Source organism: Hippocampus bargibanti, linkage group LG09 (assembly GCF_051943395.1).
Source record: "Hippocampus bargibanti isolate YZ-2025 linkage group LG09, ASM5194339v1, whole genome shotgun sequence".
In the NCBI taxonomy this organism is placed as follows: domain Eukaryota; kingdom Metazoa; phylum Chordata; class Actinopteri; order Syngnathiformes; family Syngnathidae; genus Hippocampus; species Hippocampus bargibanti.
Genome location: NC_142742.1, coordinates 23,826,386 through 23,844,183, shown reverse-complemented (window position 1 = coordinate 23,844,183; position 17,798 = coordinate 23,826,386). Strand labels below are relative to the sequence as shown.

Below are 17,798 nucleotides of genomic sequence, written 5' to 3'. Positions count from 1 at the left end.
GGAGAAATTTACATTTCACAGCAACAAAGTGATGAAAAGAATGAAAGTAGAAAAACAAAATACATGAGCTATGAAATATAAAATGATTAAAAATGACACTAAAAGTTATCACATTTATAAATGAACTGTTAACGGCTTGGTATATAATAGTATTCAATAGAAAACGTTGCTTAAAAACAACAGATTGACATCCTATACTGTCCTGTTGTGGAACTGCACGTCGGCCATTTTGAATGGATTTCAACTTGCGACTGTTTGATTTACGACCGTTTTGTCCGAACGGAACCCGGTCGTAAGTCGGCTGTTACCTATATTTGGAATTTTTACTCATTAACATTTTCAAAAGCTCAACTCTGGAGCTTTACTGAAACTGTATGAGAACTTCTGCAACTTTTAGGGGGTTTTATGGTTGTTCGATTGTAACGTGAACAACTGGGTCTTTTTAAAAAAAAGTTTTGATTTGATTTATAAGCGCCTTTCAAAACTCTCAAGGTCACTTTACAGTCACAGGATAGATTATTTCTGTGGGTGAGCAGCGGCAGCCACACGCACCAGCGTTCACTCAACCCGGACGTAACGCAAATGGATAGAAAGCTAGCGAGCTAAGAGATAGTTAATGATAATAACAATACACTTCACCCACAAGCGCTCCACAAAACTTCCAAGGTCACTTCACAGTCACAGGACAAGTTAGATAGCTAGCCATTAGCTAGCTAGCTAGCCAGCTTGATAGCTAGTGATACAGTAAACCCAAAATGTAATTTTTTAAATGTAAAAGTTATTACAATGGGCCAAATTAATAACATAAAATACAATGTATCTTAATATAAACAATGGCCTGGCTCGGCATTTAGGCCAGGGTTCGGCAACCTGCAGTTGTGGAGCTATTTAGCGCCGCCCCGGTGGTTCTCTGGAGCTTTCACAAAAATATTTGAAAATGGAAAAAGAGGGGATTTTTTATTTTTAATGATTATGCCTGCGATTCCCCTCTGCAGATGCACTGCAGGGCAATTTATTGTTATTTTTAATTGTGAAACCTTGTTGTGAGGGCGGCCACATGGTTAACGCATTAAAAAGGCAGTTCATTTTCCGGGAGTTCTCCGTTTAGAACGTGACTCACTGGCATCCCAAAGAATTCACGGAAATCGTTACGTCGTCGTGTTGACAAGTCTTACCTTGTCTGTAAGCGAGCGTAAGCTTTACAGAAAGACCAACCCTTTGCCAGGAAAAGGGCCGAGCGCAGGATTAGCAAAGGTCAGAGGTGAATATTCGGGCTTCAAAATTGCTTGGAAAGTGGGATAGGAAAAATGACAAATGTGACTCAACAAACATTTTGATTCTGAGAAAAATTGACAATTAAATTGTATCATATATTTATTTTTACTCCTGGGTTTATTATATGAATAGATAGCTAGCTAGCTCGCTCGCTCGATAGCTCACTAGCAACAGTGTTGGTTCAGAGCAGTGTTTTTCAACCTTTTTCAAACCAAGGCACCAGTGACGTGCAGTCAGGGGAGGCAGGTGAGGCCGTGCCTCACCTGTCATCATAGAAATATCAAATGACAAAATAAATTAACCAGTTATATTTATTTAGCGATTTGTACTTTAACGTTCTTTTCCATTTAACTTCACCATTTTTGGATTTCTTTTCAAAATCGCTGAATGTTCACATTTAGCGTTCAAATACTAAGTAGAGAGGAGCAGTGAGGCAGCAGCTGGCTGAGCCTCACCATGGATTGCGCGATGACTATGCCAACTGTGCTGGCTTGCTTTGCAGTGAGACTCCATTGATGTCCCTCTGCATATCGCTTTTAGGGTTCAAACACTTTTAGTATGTGAACTAAATTTCGACAGTTTAGCTGGTGCATATAATCGATGAAAAGGTTTCTTCAGCCGTCATCTGTACTTCTTTGAAGGTGTCGGACATTTTGCTTCTTATCCAAGAAACTTCGTCAGCAAACTAAAGTCTTACTGGTAGTTTAGGCCCTATATATATACTATGTATATCCCTACTGTCTAGACATGGCGGTGCCGGACTCTGCTATGGTAGGATAGCAAAATACTCCCCCCTGCAGCTGCTCAACTGATAGTTCCTGTCATTATGACTAACGACTGGCCTGATTGTCCCATTTCGACCGGTATCACCTCATCAGTATTACTAATCCTATGTTGCCTAAGCAGGCTATTGTACGAACGATCCAAATTGTACCTCACACCACCAAACCGGTTTAATGAAGGATTTAGTTGTTTTATGAAAATCGCTTCTTTTACTCCCCTTTCAAACCACCTATGTTCTTTCGCTAAGATTTTAACCTCATTGTTGTCAAATGAGTGGTTGCTAGCTTTTAGGTGCACATGTACTGCCGATTGAGGCCCACTAGTAGGGTGTATATAATGTAGAGTCATTTTACATTATAAACACTGAACTACAGTGTTTATTTTATTTTTCAAAACTGTGTGCATAGGTAAGGCACACAGTTCTCCAGCCTCATGACAGGGGGCGCTGGTGATTACACATTCTTCTTGCGCCTCCTCGGCTGCAGAATAACAGAATTAGTGAGAGCAAGTTACATAAAACAGTTATCAAGTTAAGTGCAACCACCCAGTTATTTTTTCGTGTTGCTTGGTCTTATTTTCAGAATGGTGGATTACATCTCTCAATTGAAAGAAATAGATACTTTTAAAACTGAAGAAAGATAAGGAAGGCTTCTACAAAGAAGTTATTGATGCCTTTCTTCAGAAGGAGCGGCACATGGACTTCATTTATAAGTCAAGGTAACACAATAATCATGTTTTTTAACTCTTTTTTTTTTTCCATGTTACAGTTTATATAAAAAAATGCTGACATGAAATTTTAAACAAAATATGTTAACTGTTGCCAATCAAATGGTGAATAAGCTATTCTGTAGAGTTGATGTGTTTGTAAATCTGACTGTCATGACGTCAGTGCCTCACCAGCCACGAACCTCACCGCACGTAACTGCAAGGCACATTTCTTTCGTTGAAATTATCTCGGGGCACACCCCCAGCTGAAAATGTGGGGAAAAAAGTATTAACTGTTAATGTATGCTTTTTTCACATTTTTTTATTATATTATTAATATTCAACAATATACCAGCCACAGCATACACAAAACACATAATGTGCAACACAATATGACAGGTAATAACATATTGTTAATAACAATTAAATTAAAATAAATAAATATATATATATATATATTATATTATATTGGTAATCTAAGCTTTTCTTAAACGTTGAAGAATAATGTTATATTATAACAGGATTTAACTAAACACAAAGAAAAAGGGCATTTTATAATCTTTCATATTTATATTTACTCAGTGTGAAACCTGACGAATAGAGAGCTGATATCCTGGCCGGGATGGATGAAAGACACACACGAAGCTCTTCCTCCACAGCTCTCAGTCTTTCTCTGTCTTTTGTTTTTACTGCAGTCAGGCTTGAAAAGCTCACCTCGACACAGATATGTTGTGGAAAATGGGAGCAATGTCAAAATAGCTTTGTTAGCCATCATGGAGAACTCCTTGGCAGCTGCCAACCAAAAACTGTCCAAAGGTAGATCAGCAAAGGTTAGCTTGAGGCCACGATCTGGTTTCAGTTCAGTTCGTTCCTCCTGCTCCTGTAAAGACGTGTTTATTCCAACAGCTGATGCTGAGCTGAATGGGTCCCTAACCCAGCCAAGGTGCTCCGTGGAGGCTGAGGAGAAATAAAATGTGATGTTCTTCTCAAGAGTTTTCAGATGTTTCACTATTAACTCACACGGTGCAGTAGTATTGACATCTTGCCATTTATTGGTGAGTGGGAACATTTCAAGATTGCCCCTTTCCACATGTTGCTGCCAGAGGTGCACCTTTGAACGAAAACCATTTATTTTATCTGAACTTGTAAGCAGATTTTCATTTCGACCTTGTATTCGTGTGTTCAGTTCATTGAGATGATGAAAAATATCTGCCAGGAAAATTGCTTGTTTCCTCGTTTGTTCACGCTGGCGAACAAAGTATTCCACATTTTTATTTTGGACTGAGGGGTGTTTCGTTTGGAGATGGCGTTCAAGCTTACTTGGGACCATAGCGCTGTTGGAGAGCTTTTCACCACAGACCAAGCACAATGGAGTCGGTGCCGCTGCATTACCGGTCAAAAAAAGTAAATCCAAATGAAACATAACTTTCGTTGTATTGCCTTGCGCGAGAAACTTTGCTCGACGTCACTGTCTTTGCTTTTTTTTTTTACCTCCATCCATACTAGGGCCTTCATTTGGGTCCGGGTTTTGTCCAGGGTGCACTTCTGAGTCAGCATTTTTCCTCTTCAAAAACCTCTCCATCACTTTCACAGTCGTCCCGCTAGCCACAATCTGCACTTGCCGCGCTATCCATGCGTCACTAATTCGCTTGTCTCAAAGCGAATTAGTGACGCACAACTAGCCGCTGTTGCCACCTGCTGGTATGGAAGAGTACTACACGATTACTCTGTCAGGCGCTAGACTGCACAGGCACACAAATCGGATAATTTCCCGCGGCACACCTGACAATATCTCGCGTCACACCTGACAATATCTCGCGGCTGTGCCGCGGCACACTGGTTGAAAAACACTGGTTCAGAGAACTCAGCGAGAAAACCCTTTCGCCTTGGTTGGACCCAAGGCAGGCACTGTGGGCAAAAAAAAGAGAGCGCAAAGCATGCCGGGAAGTCCTCGCTGCTCTCATCTCCGAGAGACGAGCCAAGTGAGGCGTTAATAATGTCAGATATTTTGTTTCTGCCAAATTTTCTGTGCGGAATTCCAGTTGCAACGTGTCATGTTCTGCGTTGTGAAAGGAAAAAAAAACACACTTTCCCTTTAAAAGACGAAGCTGGTGTTACGTCATCGTATGTTCCGAATTTGTAAAAAAAAACAAAACAAACAGTTCTACTTTCCTGCGTGTAGACATATGGTAAAAACAACACAACAACCAAAAGAAATAACATGAGATTAGAGCTTTGAAAGGCGCTTAAAATAAAATGTATTATTCTTAATATTTGCTGTTTTGTGCTTCTCACAGACATGACGTAATTTTCAGAATCAGAATCAGAATCATCTTTATTGCCAAGTATGTAGAACACACAAGGAATTTGTTTCCGGTAGAACACGCTGCACTAGTATCGTCGTAAAAAAACTGCTAAGTGGCACTATACAGTTCCATTTTGGCTACTGTTGAAAGAGTTCAAAGAGTTCAAAGAATTAATGGCTTGGGGTTAATGGCTTTTGCCCCCGATGTGAGTGATTGTTGGGTGATGCGACGAAAAGCACAATAATGTTTTGTCACAATTGCAGTGCTTTACGTCAACTTTCTCATTCAAGTCGTGGTTATCAATCAATTGTACTGTGTGACTATTTATCGACCGAATCGCGCGGGCGTTGCTCTCCTCCAGCGGCCAAACGTGAGAAGTGCAGCCGAGCAAGGTTGCTTCCTCCCGGCTGGGTACCGCCCCCTTCGAGCGCCACCGCCTCGAGCTCCCCTCCTCCCTCTCGCTATATCTCGCTGTTTGTGTATGTGGAATGCGGGTCAAGCGGAACTCCGAATCAGAACTTCGCCTCACCTCCAAGAAAAACGGCGGCTTGCGGCGTCCCGGCGTGCACCGTATGTACCGTCCACACGATTGGGCTACACTTGGCCGCGCGTGGCCGCCGAGAGACTTTTTGAAGCGAGGCGGAGGCCACTTCCACTGGGAGAAGGCGACGTCGTCATTTTAAAATGGCGCCAAAGATTAACCTCGACCAGTGCTTCGCTTTGGTGCGTGTGCGCCACATTGTACCCAGCTGGTTAACATTCACGACCCGCTAGCCGCACGTTTGCCACAACCTCCATTTTAGCGTTTTTAGCTGATATTTACCGATGATTCCGTGGGAGTGAATGCGAATGTTGACAGGAAAGAAAATGAAACATTTGGATAAGGAGGTGCCGAAATAGCAACATTGGCTCAACGGTGCTAACGGCGCTTGACTGCAACCAACGTAGCAACCTGCCTCAGGGTTAGCACGGGGTGCGACGACTACATAACGTCAATAATCGCAGCTCCCCCACCCCCCAAATAAGTAAATAATTTGTCGTGTGACGGTTATTTTTTGGAGCCAAATAGTCTCATCAACGCCCAGTGTTAGTGTCATTAAATAACGTAAAATGAATTAACATTCCAGAATATTTCACTCGAGGCGGCGGTTGGTGGGTGGGCCCTTGTGTTTTGGGTCGACACTGTTAGCATTAAAGCTAATCTTAACAACTCAACGCCCTAGCTGGTCAATCAGCCTTTTTATTGAACAATTTAACTCCCGAACATTTATCGTACACGGGGTATTAAAACTACGATATTTATATATCTGTATTGTGGCACTGTTCCACTGGAAAGTTACGTCGTTACACGACGTCTTTAACCCACTCTTAGCTTCGCCACCTAGCTCAAACTTAAGTCATATTTGCCACCTAGCTAAATCTTAAAGATTTTTTTTAATCGTATTTAATTCGTCAATATACAATCACTCGTTACTGTCTTGAAACTTGCCTAATGTTGCTATTTACTCATTCGGCGTTGTTAAGCTAGCTACGTGGTTGCTCGGCATTGGCTGTAGTTTATTGTCGTTACCGAGAACGTCATTTTCCTGAAGTTAGTTGGATAGATGTGGCATCGCGAGGCTCACGTTTACCAATTGTAATCGTTTTTTTTCGTCGTGTGTGATCTGAGGCAAAATGTCGTCTTGTACACAGCGAGCAAGACAGCGACTTCTTCCTTCGCTCACAGCCTCAGGGGACGCGTTTGTTTACCGGCTAATGTCGCAGCTGCAGCAGCGCCACAACTATGTCGTCCCCAACCACACAGTCCGTATGCCAAGGACGGCGGTGATGCCTGGTAAATATCCGATTTGCTCTTTTTTTCTGGGCCCCCAAAATGTTGTTGATAGATTATTTGATTCAATTTTCGAAAATCATGAATGGCAGCCCCCCCCCCCCCCCAAAAAAATGTAAATACAGGGTGACCCAAAAAGATGCGTACCCATGAAAATTTCAATCGTGGCTTTGATTAAAAAGCTATTTATTTCAAATTACAACCACACATTCAGTCAATGTAAGACCATTCAGCAGAGTTTCAGCTATTTCTGTCAAATTTTCATCAATTTATGGCTTTCCCAAGATGTGTTCCAAATCTCCACCATTTCGTTGCAAGCAAGTTCTCGTCTAACAAAGTTTTCAATCACTTTTACAAACTCCTCTTTTGGGAGGGTGACCCAAAAAGATGCGTCCTACCGAGTCCCTTACTGCAGCAATGTTTTCACCCGAAAGAGTGTGTAAAAGTGTCAGACAACTTTGTCAGACAAGTACGGCTTTGCTTGCAACAAAATGGTGGACATTTGGAACACTGACTAAAAAAGCTGAAACTGGTGAATGGTCTTCCATGAACTGAATAATGTGTGGTTGTAATTTGAAATAAATAGCTTTTTAATCAAAGCCACAATGTAAATTTTCATGGATACGCATCTTTTTGAGTTGTTGTTGTTTTTGTGTCATACTCGAGCTTCCAGGTGTGGACAAACTGCCAACGCTATAACAATCTTTTGACGAAAAGTATCAGAAAAATCATCTAAAATCTTTGTTGTTGTGTCCCAATGCCGTATGTTTGCATTTTGTGGTGTTCGGGGTCCACTTGAGGCTGTTCAGTACGTGGTAAATTTTAATCGGTGGGCCTTTCAGGCTAACCACAGTCTCTCCTTTGTCCCTAGTGTGAAGCTGGTGCTCCTCAGACGCGGCACCATGAAGAGAAGTCGACATCCCAGCATCAGCGACGACTCCGACGATGCCAGTAAGTGTGAAAAAAAAAAAATGCAGCTTTTGGCTCATTGTTGGTGCTGAACCCAAACAACGTCTGTGGCCCTCCCATAAACTGGAAATGATTGACTCCCAATAATTTTCTTTTAAAGGCAATTCCACCTGCTGGTCGCAGCATTCGTCTCAGGCTAGAAGAGGAAGCAGGCAGAAACCTTCTGAGGTGCGTCAGCGTTGACATAATTGAGACGATTGTCATAAATGAGGCTTGAAAAGAATATGCTTCATCAAAGAGGACTGTTTTATTTTCTTTCCCCGACAGTTTCCTATTATGAAAAACTAAAACAAAGTAGAATGAAAAGCAAAACTTCCACAATATACACGTTCCCAAAATTTTTATTTTATTTTAAAATAAAGAACAATGAAAATTCCTGCCTGTCAAAATAAATTAATGTGAACACATAATTAGAGGAAGGCAGTATTTAAAAAATAAATAAGTCTGAAATTGAAGGGGAAAATGAGTGAGGGGAAAAAACAGAATTAAAATCATCCCACATTCCCCCCCCCAAAAAATTCTAATTTTATTTATAAATAAAATTGAAACTTCCTGGTTCAATTGATCTTAAAGGACAACCGACGTCTCCGGACAAGTTGTGTCCATAATTTGTAAAATCGCTTGAAATGACTTCTACTGGGCGTATTTTAATAAGATTCCACAGCATATAGCTATATTTTACGTTTTAAGACTCGCGCTGAACATTCAGGAAGTCTTGTTTTTGAGTTGGTGACGAGTCTGTACGTGACGTCAGGAAAGGACCGCCTCCTCACCGTAAAAAAGATGCATTGTAGCGTCTTTCCATCACTTCAATGTACAATAAAGTCTCGTTATATCGATATATCCGGTTATATCGATACTATTTCTATGCACGCACGGAGAAAATTACATGCAAACAGGATCGGATATATCGATAGTCCCGGTTATATCGATATTTTTTTGGACTCCCTTGAATATCGATAAAACGAGACTTTACTGTATTTTGCTGTACTGTTTTTTTTTTTAAACCATGTCTTACACCCAAAAGCCGCCAGCAGAGGGAAGCAAACTCCATGGAAGGAATATATCAGCCTGTGGAAATGGGCTGATTCATTCCTCACCGGAGCTGGTCGCCATTTTGTGCCTCTTTTTTTTGTGAGAGATTGTCCCCCAATGTTGCCTCAAAATGGCCCAAATAAATTCTTTAATCGATTGCAAACATGTATGCTTTGCTAATCAGGACTATTTGAATCATATTCATAACTGGATGTGTAACAAGAAAGCATATTCTCCGAATCTGAAGCCATTGTTTTGATTCACAAGCAATGCAAGATGTCTTGGCGTGACGTCACGGAAACGGGGGCGGGACTTTCTGAAAATGCCCAATTCGCAGCTCAATTTTGTGCAGATTTTGGACACTTTAAGTCATTTTTATTGGTGTTTTGCATTTGACTAAAAATATCATACTGCATGTTTTAGGTATTTTAGATGATAAAACGTTTTTCTGGTGTCAGTTAAAAATCAAAAAAGTGACGTCGGTTGTCCTTTAACAAATAAGACATGAACCTTTTTTAAAAATGAAATTAAAGGGGAAAAAATCAGTGAGGGGAAAAATGATTGAATTAAAATGGTCACACATGCCCAAAAATATTTTGATTTTTAAAAAAAGAACAATGAAACTTCCTGTCTTTCCAATAAATTGATGTTAACGAATAAGACATTAACTTTGTAAAAAATAAAAATCTGACATCAAAAGGAAAAGAAATCAATGAGGGGGGAAAAATAAGAGAATTAAAATCGTCACACATACCCAAATATACCAAAGTTCCTGCCTGTCAAAATAAATTGATGTTAACAAATAAGACATGAACTTTTAAAAAAAAAATGAAATCAAAAGGAATAAAATCAGTGAGAGAAAAAAATCAGAATTAAAATTGTCACATATTCCCCAAAAAATGTTTTTATTTATAAAGACAATTGTAACTTCCTGCCTGTCAAAAGAAATTGTTAACAAATAAGACCTGAACTTTTGTATAACTAAAAATCGGAAATCAAAGGGAAAAAAATCAGTGAGACAAAAAAAATAATCACATTTTAAATCGTCACACATTCCAAAAAATATTCCTATTTTTATTTATAAATAAAAGAAAATTTAAACATCCTGCCTGTCAAATTAACGCTAACAAATAATTACAGGAAGACGGTATTTTTTTTTCAAAGTGAAAATCTGAAATTGAAGGGGGAAAAATGAGTGAGGAAAAACAATTGAATGAAAATCGTCACACATTCCCCAAAATATTTTTATTTTTAAATTACGAACAATTGAACTTTCTGCCTGTCAAAATAAATTGCTGTTCACAAATAAGACATGTCATGCCCCTCGTTTTCAGGTTTTCAGGACGGACCTGATCACGGCCATGAAGGTGCACGACTCCTACCAGCTCAACCCGGAGGACTACTACGTCCTGGCCGACGCGTGGCGGCAGGAGTGGGAGAAGGGCGTCCAGGTGCCCGTCAGCCCGCAGTCCATCCGGCAGCCGGCGGCCCGCCTGCTACCCGAAGGCGCCAAGGAGGTGACCTTCGTCCGGCCCAAGAAGCTGATCCGGACCTCGGCCGCCCAGGCCTTGGGCTACGTGGACATCCGCACCCTGGCCGAGGGGATGTGTCGCTACGACCTCAACGAGCAAGACGTCACCTGGCTGCAGGTTGCCAACCAGGAGTTTGCCAAGTTAGGTGAGTTGGCCGCTGACCCTGGATGGGGTCAAGGGGTCACCTTGTCACCACCAAGTTTTCCCAGTTAACTCGGGACACTTTTCTTCCTTGATATGCTTGTCGGTAACCATCCAAAAATAAACCTCGTCGTCAAAAGTCGTATGGTTCAATGTTTTCGGGCACGGGTGTCCAAGTCAAGGCCCAGGGGCAAAATCTGGCCCACCTCATTTTATTCGGCCCGCGAAAGCAAATCGAGCATGTCAAGTGCCATGCTCAACTATCGAGCTGGCTAGTTCTCTTTCTATTCAGCTAGCTGGCTAATCCCTTCGATCACAGGTGTCAAAGTCAAGGCCCGGGGGCCAAATCTGGGCCGCTGCCTCATTTTATTTGGCCCGCGAAAGCAAATCGAGCATGTCAAGTGCCATGTTGCTTGCTAAAGTCCCAAAATGTCAAATTGTCGCATGTGAACCACAATAATGGTCCAAAATGCGTTTAACACCCGCGTTTTAGGGGAAGGGTGCCAAAGTCATTTTTCGGCGCGGGCCAGATTGTAGTCACAGATTCCTCTCTTGGGGGGCGGTTCTGAATTTGGCGAAGCCATTAAAATGTTTCCTCCCCTCCGCATATTACAGAACGCACAACAAATGAATGAATAACTAGTAATAACTAATTTGAAGCAAAAAATCGTGTTATTGTGGTTTCCATACGACAATTTGGAATTTCCATTGGGGCTTTATCTCACATGATGGAATTTCACAAATTTAATTTGCTTTCGTGGGCCGAATAAAATGAGGTGGCGGCCCAGAATTGGCCCCCAGGCCTTTACTTGGACACATTGATGTTAGGGATGAGCCAGATAACTTAAAAGAAAGAAAGAAAGAGAGCTAGCTAGCTAGCTCGATCGATGAACATGGCACTTGACATGCTTAATTTGCTTTCATGGGCCGAATAAAATGAGGTCGGGGGCCAGTTTTGGCCCCTGGGCCTTGACTTGGACACCTGTTTAGAAGGAAAAAGTTGTCCCCCCCAAAATATGGTAGCGTGATCCTTTCAGTCAAACCAACTGGATGACGTTAAAAAACAACCAAAAAATGATTTTCCTTTCAGCCTTGCCGCCCTTGGACGAGTTTGCCATGGAGCGCGCCTTGGAAGAGTTTGAGCGGCGTTGCCACGACAACATGACGCACGCCACCGAGACGCAGGAAGGCCTCGGCATCGAGTACGACGAGGACGTGGTGTGCGACGTGTGCCAGTCGCCCGACGGCGAGGACAACAACGAGATGGTCTTCTGCGACAAGTGCAACATCTGCGTCCATCAGGTCGGTAGAGACACGAGGAGATGGAGGAGGGGAACGCCTCCACCCCACCACACCCGTCTCGACCGTTTCTAATTTGAAACCCGTTTTTTGTCTGCAGGCGTGTTACGGCATCCAGAAGGTGCCCAAGGGCAGTTGGCTCTGTCGGATCTGCGCCTTGGGGATCCTGCCAAAGTGCCAGCTGTGCCCGAAGAAGGGGGGCGCCATGAAGCCCACCCGCAGTGGAACCAAGTGGGTCCACGTCAGTTGTGCCTTGTGGATCCCGGAGGTGAGCCCTCCTCCGCTGTGAAATCTCCGCCGAATGAGTACCGGACGACCGCCATTTTGTCTCAGGTGAGCATCGGGAACCCAGAGAAGATGGAACCTATCACCAACGTGTCGCACATCCCCAGCAACCGGTGGGCTCTCAACTGCTGCTTGTGTAAAGACAAAACTGGGGCCTGCATCCAGGTGGGTTTGACGCCCTAGTGACCAAAATTTTGCCTTCTCCAAAGATTGCCCACCGTCCTTTTGTTGCCTCCACAGTGCTCCGCCAAAAACTGCCGCGTCGCCTTCCACGTGACGTGCGGCCTCCACGCCGGTCTGGAGATGACCACCCTCCTCACCCAGGATGACCAAGTCAAGTTCAAGTCATACTGCCCCAAACATTCGGGACTGCGGGGTGGCGACCTCGCAGAGACCGACTCTGGCGGAGAAGAACCGAAGGGGGAGGGCGGCGGGAGCAAGAAGGGAAAACGGCGCCGGAGGCTCAGGGGGGTTGAGGAAGAGAACTCGGTCTCGGCCCCACCATCCTCGTCGCCGTCGTCCTTGCGCCTCGTCCGCCAATGCGACCCGCAGGACAAGCGGGTCAATCTCCGAAAGATGAAGCTGCAGGAGATGGAGGAGGTCTTCTACCAGTTTGTGGACCCCAAGGAGGTGGGCCGCCACCTCAAGATGGCACCCGAGACGGTGGACTTCCTCTACCAGTACTGGAAGCTGAAGCGCAAGGCCAACCTGAACCAGCCGCTGCTCACGCCCAAGAAGGACGAGGAGGACAGCCTTGCCCGGCGGGAGCACGAGGTGCTCCTGAGACGGCTGCAGCTCTTCACCCATCTCAGACAAGATTTGGAGAGGGTAGGTGACCGCCAGGAATGCTTGCTTAGGGGGGAGGATCAGGGTTAGAGGAGATGGTCGCCCATCTCTGCAGAGGATTGGGACTGTGTGGACCAAGCTGGCGTTCAGGCTTCCAGAGGTTGAAAGACAGTCGGCGGCGGCGGTGGTGGTGGTGGGGGGGGGGGGGGGGGGCGATGGGGGTGTTACCCGGGGATTACAAGAGAGTCATCAGTGACCAGGAGGTGTACTTCAGGAGGTTTACGGCTCCTCGTTAGACTAAAAATAATCTGATGGGGTTGGGCTGGGATCAAAAAAGGCTGGGGGGGAGCTACAACTCCTCAAGACCAGGGGTCTGAAACTCCAGTTGAAGACCCCTCAAGAACTACAGAATTTGAGACCTTGCTCAAAGGGTTTAACCGTGGAAGACCACGTCACAAACGGGAGGATTTGGTTCCTTTGCAGAAGGTGACAGATGTCTAGTTGAATCATTGGAGGACCTGAATCTGGAGAAGGTTGGTCCGGAGATCCCTTGGAGAGGGTTAGGAAATGGCGGTGTGGCCAGAGGTTGGAAAGACCGGTTCCATCCGGTTGGTTGGTGGCCTTTGGGAGCCAGAACCAGAGTGGATGTAGCGTTCCTCTGGACAGACAAGAGTAGGATTCCTCGGTGGCGGGTCAAGGATGCCAGAGGGTAGGTGACCAACCAAATGGGTCCGACTCCTTCAGTGTCTGCGACTCCGCAGGAGCACAAGACCGTGGGTTGGGGGTCCTCCAAAATGTGTCACTAAGCACTGGAAAGGGTCAATGACTTCTAGGATGCTTGGAGATCCCAGAAGAGTCTTATGGACTCTGGGAGAAGGTCTTCAGGGCAGTAAAAATCGATCATTTGGAGAGATGACTGATTGATTCTCGGCCATCCTTAGGGTGGTTCATGACCCCCAGACCATGAACGGATCCTTGGACTTTGGTTGCAGATGGATAGTCCAGAGTGTAGGGGAGTCTCCTTTGCGAGCAGGAACCCTAATGTCTGTTCCTCCTCCGTTTTTGCAAAACTCCAGAGCAGGAAGTCCACTGCAGTGTTTAACTTTGACCTCCCGCTACCCCCTTCAGGTCCGGAACCTGACCTACATGGTGACCCGGCGGGAAAAGATTAAGCGTTCCCTGTGGCGAGTTCAGGAGCAGGTCTTCCAGCACCAAATCCGGCTCATCGACCAGGAGCTACTCACTGGTGAGTCACGGAGTTTTCGTCGTCTTTTAGACCTGGATGAGTTCCGTCAACGGTAACCGTACAACTTGATCCGCCATTTTGTCCCCAGGGAATCCGTCCAAGACAAACCTCGATCGACTTTTTTCCGAGGACCACCTGAACTCTGCCGGGTGCCACCCTCGGACTCCCTGGAGCCACAAGACCAAAGGGCGGTCCAAGCAAGACAAGGGCAAGTCGCGTGAAAGAAAAGGACTCTCCAACTCGCTGCCGGTTTCCAAGATGGACGTCAAAATCCGAGAGGTCAAAGAGTCCGACTCGGACCGCCAGACCTCGGACCACCCGAATGACAGCCTTGCGCTTCAGCAGGTGAAGTCCCCCAAGCGGGAGGTGACCTCTCAGGAAGGTATCGGCCTGAAACCGCATCGGAAAACAGTGCGGAGGGAGGCCCAGAGCCCCGAGCGGCGGAAAGAAAAACCACCAGAGCACGAAGACCGCAAGAAGAAGCGATGGAGCGACATTTCAGAGACCCTCGCCGGATCCCCGAAAATCCGCTTCGGTTCCAAACATCTGGACAAAACCGTCTCCATCCGCCTGGTGGACATCCGATCGTCGGACGAAGACATTCGAAGCGGCTCGGGAAATCGGCAGCCCTTCAACCGCGTTCCGGCGAAAGACCCCCCGCCGGACATCACCCGCGTGTCTAACGGGTCCCTGAAAAGTTGGGGCAAGTTCCGGATCCCCAAGCGGAGCGACAAGACGGAGCCGGAGCAGCTGCGGCCCCTAACCAACACGCCCGCGCCGGGACCCCAGCCGCACCCGAGGACCAGACTACGCACGGGGGCTGAGAACGAGGCCAGCGAAGTGCCCGCCGACCCTTGCTTGAAACGCTGCCACTCGCATCAGCTGAGGGGCGACGCCTCCCTGGCCCGCCGCTACGGTTCCGACATCATCCGCCGCGGCGTCCTCGCATCCTGACCCCAAATTAAAAAAACAAAACAATCTGGACAAAGCCGATAAAATGTCTGAATAGAGCTGATATTTATTTTTTACGTGTAATATAAACTTGGGAAATATTGGACTTTATTTTGATTTTTTTTCTTCAGGCGTTGACTCGCCATGGACCGCAAAGCTTATCAAGTTATTTGAGGAACTTTGTGAACACGTGATGACATCATGGAAAATTTCCAACCCTGGTGAAAATGTTGCCAATAATTTTTTTGCACGACGCAGGAAGTGGCACCAACCTTTTTTTTTTTTTTGCGATTGGCATTTAAAGACGCGAGTCGCCATTGACACAGACCGTTAGCCGTTAGCACTTGAGTGTTTTTCAACTAGCGCCCGCACCGCGTGCCTCACTTTCAAGAGTTTGCACTACGACGGGCCGCCTGGAGTTATTTTTACACTGAAGAAAATTCCAAATTAAAAAATTCCAGGCTGCTGCTGTACTACTGTTATGCAAAAAAAATCAATTGCTTTGATTGTCTTTAGTCTGAAAGGAATAAAAATCTCGGGAGAAGCGACGTTTGTGGCTTTCTTGGTTTTTCATTTCTCTTGGGGGGTGTAAAATGAATGCACCCGCTTTTTAGAGACTCAGACGTTAAAGGGCAACCGACGTCACTTTTTTGTTTTTTTAACTGACATCAGAAAAACGTTTTATAACATCTAAAATACCCAAAACACTCAGTATGATATTTTTAGTCAAACGCAAAACACCAATAAAAATGACTTAAAGAAAGTGTCCAAAATCTGCAAAAAAATTGAGCTGCGAATTGGGCATTTTCAGAAAGTCCCGCCCCCAGTTTGTGACGTCACGCCAAGACGTCTTGCATTGCTGGAGAATCCAAACAATGGCTTCAGATTTGGAGAATATGCTTTCTTGTTACACATCCACTTATGAATATGATTCAAAAAGTTCTGAAGAGGAAAGCATACATGTTTGCAATCGATTAAAGAATTATATGTGCCATTTTGAGGCAACATTGGAGGAAAATCTCACCCCAAAAAAAGAGGTAAAAAAATGGTGACCTCCAGTGGCCACCTCCGCTTCCACAGGCTGATAAATTCCTTATATGGAGCTTGGATGCCCTCTTCTGGTGGCTTTTGGGTGCAACACGAGGTCCCCAGACCAAACAGGTACAGCAAAATACATTGACGTGATGGAAGGACCGCTACAATGTCTTTTTTACGCTCAAGGGCGGTCCTTTAGTGACGTCACGTACGGACTCGTCACCAATTAAAACGACTTCCTGAGTATTCAGGGCGAGTCTTAAAAGGTAAAATATAGCTATATGCGGTGGAATCTTTGTAAAATACGCTCAGTAGAAGTCATTTGAAGCCATTTTACAAATTATGGACACAACTTGTCCGGAGACGTCACTTGTCCTTTAAATTGGCACCTGTTGCTTTCTGACTTGTAAGGTCTTTACGAAACTGAGGCATCACATTATCGTTTTCATCATGTTGATGATTGTCATAGCCACAGTCTTTTCTGGATGGAACAGTTCGATAAAAGCCTGCACATCATTCCACTTTGCCAACATTGCCTTGATGTGCTCACTTGATGCTGCAGCCATCTCCTCCTCCTCGCCCTCAGATGTTCTCAAACCATCCGTTGCTGGCTTTAAAATCCTCAATAAGCGCCGAACTTACAGGTTGCCGCATGGCGATATCGGAGTGAATTAGTCGTGCTTTCTCACATATAATTGCTTTACTCACGCTGTCGCCGGATAGCTGCTTTTCATTAATCCAAATTAACAGACGTTTTTCAACTTCTTTGTTTGCCCGAGATCGTTGCTTTGACAGCACGGAAACACCTTTTGCAACAGATGCACCTTTGATGGCTTCTCTGTTGCGGAGGATGGTAGCAATGGTTGACTTAGCATATCCGTACTGGGCCGCTAAATCACACAAACGCACACCTCGTTCGTGTTTTTCTATTATCTCCTTCTCCTCGACTGTAATCTTGTTTTGTGTCTTCTTCGGCTGAACACGAGCCTGTGGTGTTGTCTTTTTCGGTCCCATAACAGCAAAACTATCTGTAAAAAAGTCGGAGGCGATCGACGTTTGCATTCAGAGAAAGGAGAGAAAGGGAGTGTGGAAAGGTGGGTGGGCCGGCTGGGGTGCTGTTCGGTCGTGTGCTTGTGTTCCTCCGCCGAAGATTACTCCACCAGCCGTGGTGGGGGGGGGGGTGTATTGCGAAAAGTAGTGCTTATGCCAAGGTTGAATTTTCATAAATTTTAACGTTCGTAAACCGAAAAGTACATAAGGTAAGGTGTTCGTAAACCGAGGCCCCACTGTAATTGGTTAATAATTAGTACAGTGGGACCTCGGCTTACGCACGTAATTGGTTCCGAAACAGTGTGTAAGGCAAAAAGTGTCTCCCAAAAATTAATTTCCCATAGAAAACCATTAAAATGAGAATAATCCGTTCCCAGGTCTCCATAAAATATAATTTTCAACTAAATAAGCCTTAAAAATACAAACAATATAACTTATTCTATGTATAATAAATGTGCTATTGTATTGTCATGAACGAAATGCACTGCACTGTATAATAAAGTCATTTTATTTACCTTTGTGATGGTTGTTGATAGCTTGATGGATGGGGTTCAGACTTCTCTTCCTGT

The 17,798-nt window shown here is 44.7% G+C and overlaps 1 protein-coding gene and 1 long non-coding RNA gene across 3 annotated transcripts; one reads left to right on the top strand and one right to left on the bottom strand.

The window, feature by feature from the left end:
* Window positions 1-3,277: 3,277 nt before the first annotated feature.
* Window positions 3,278-4,805, bottom strand: LOC148894054 (uncharacterized). Its single transcript, XR_016116040.1, has 4 exons — window positions 4,255-4,805; window positions 4,084-4,146; window positions 3,784-3,874; window positions 3,278-3,720 (listed from the first exon to the last, which is right to left on the bottom strand). It is a non-coding gene; the product is annotated as an uncharacterized LOC148894054 (long non-coding RNA).
* Window positions 4,806-5,486: 681 nt separating this feature from the next.
* jade1 (jade family PHD finger 1) lies at window positions 5,487-15,693 on the top strand. 2 transcript variants are annotated; one of them, XM_089004926.1, is made up of 11 exons: window positions 5,487-5,639; window positions 6,762-6,903; window positions 7,772-7,851; window positions 7,970-8,037; window positions 10,239-10,581; window positions 11,668-11,879; window positions 11,977-12,144; window positions 12,210-12,326; window positions 12,402-12,989; window positions 14,076-14,193; window positions 14,282-15,693. In XM_089004926.1, the coding sequence occupies exons 1-11, from the start codon at window positions 5,558-5,560 to the stop codon at window positions 15,145-15,147; spliced, it is 2,784 nt and encodes a 927-aa protein (XP_088861052.1). In that variant the 5' UTR covers window positions 5,487-5,557; the 3' UTR covers window positions 15,148-15,693. The 2 variants fall into 2 exon arrangements, with proteins under 2 accessions (XP_088861052.1, XP_088861053.1); XM_089004927.1 differs by lacking the exon at window positions 6,762-6,903 and having other exon boundaries at window positions 5,536-5,639.
* The last annotated feature ends 2,105 nt before the right edge of the window (window positions 15,694-17,798 follow it).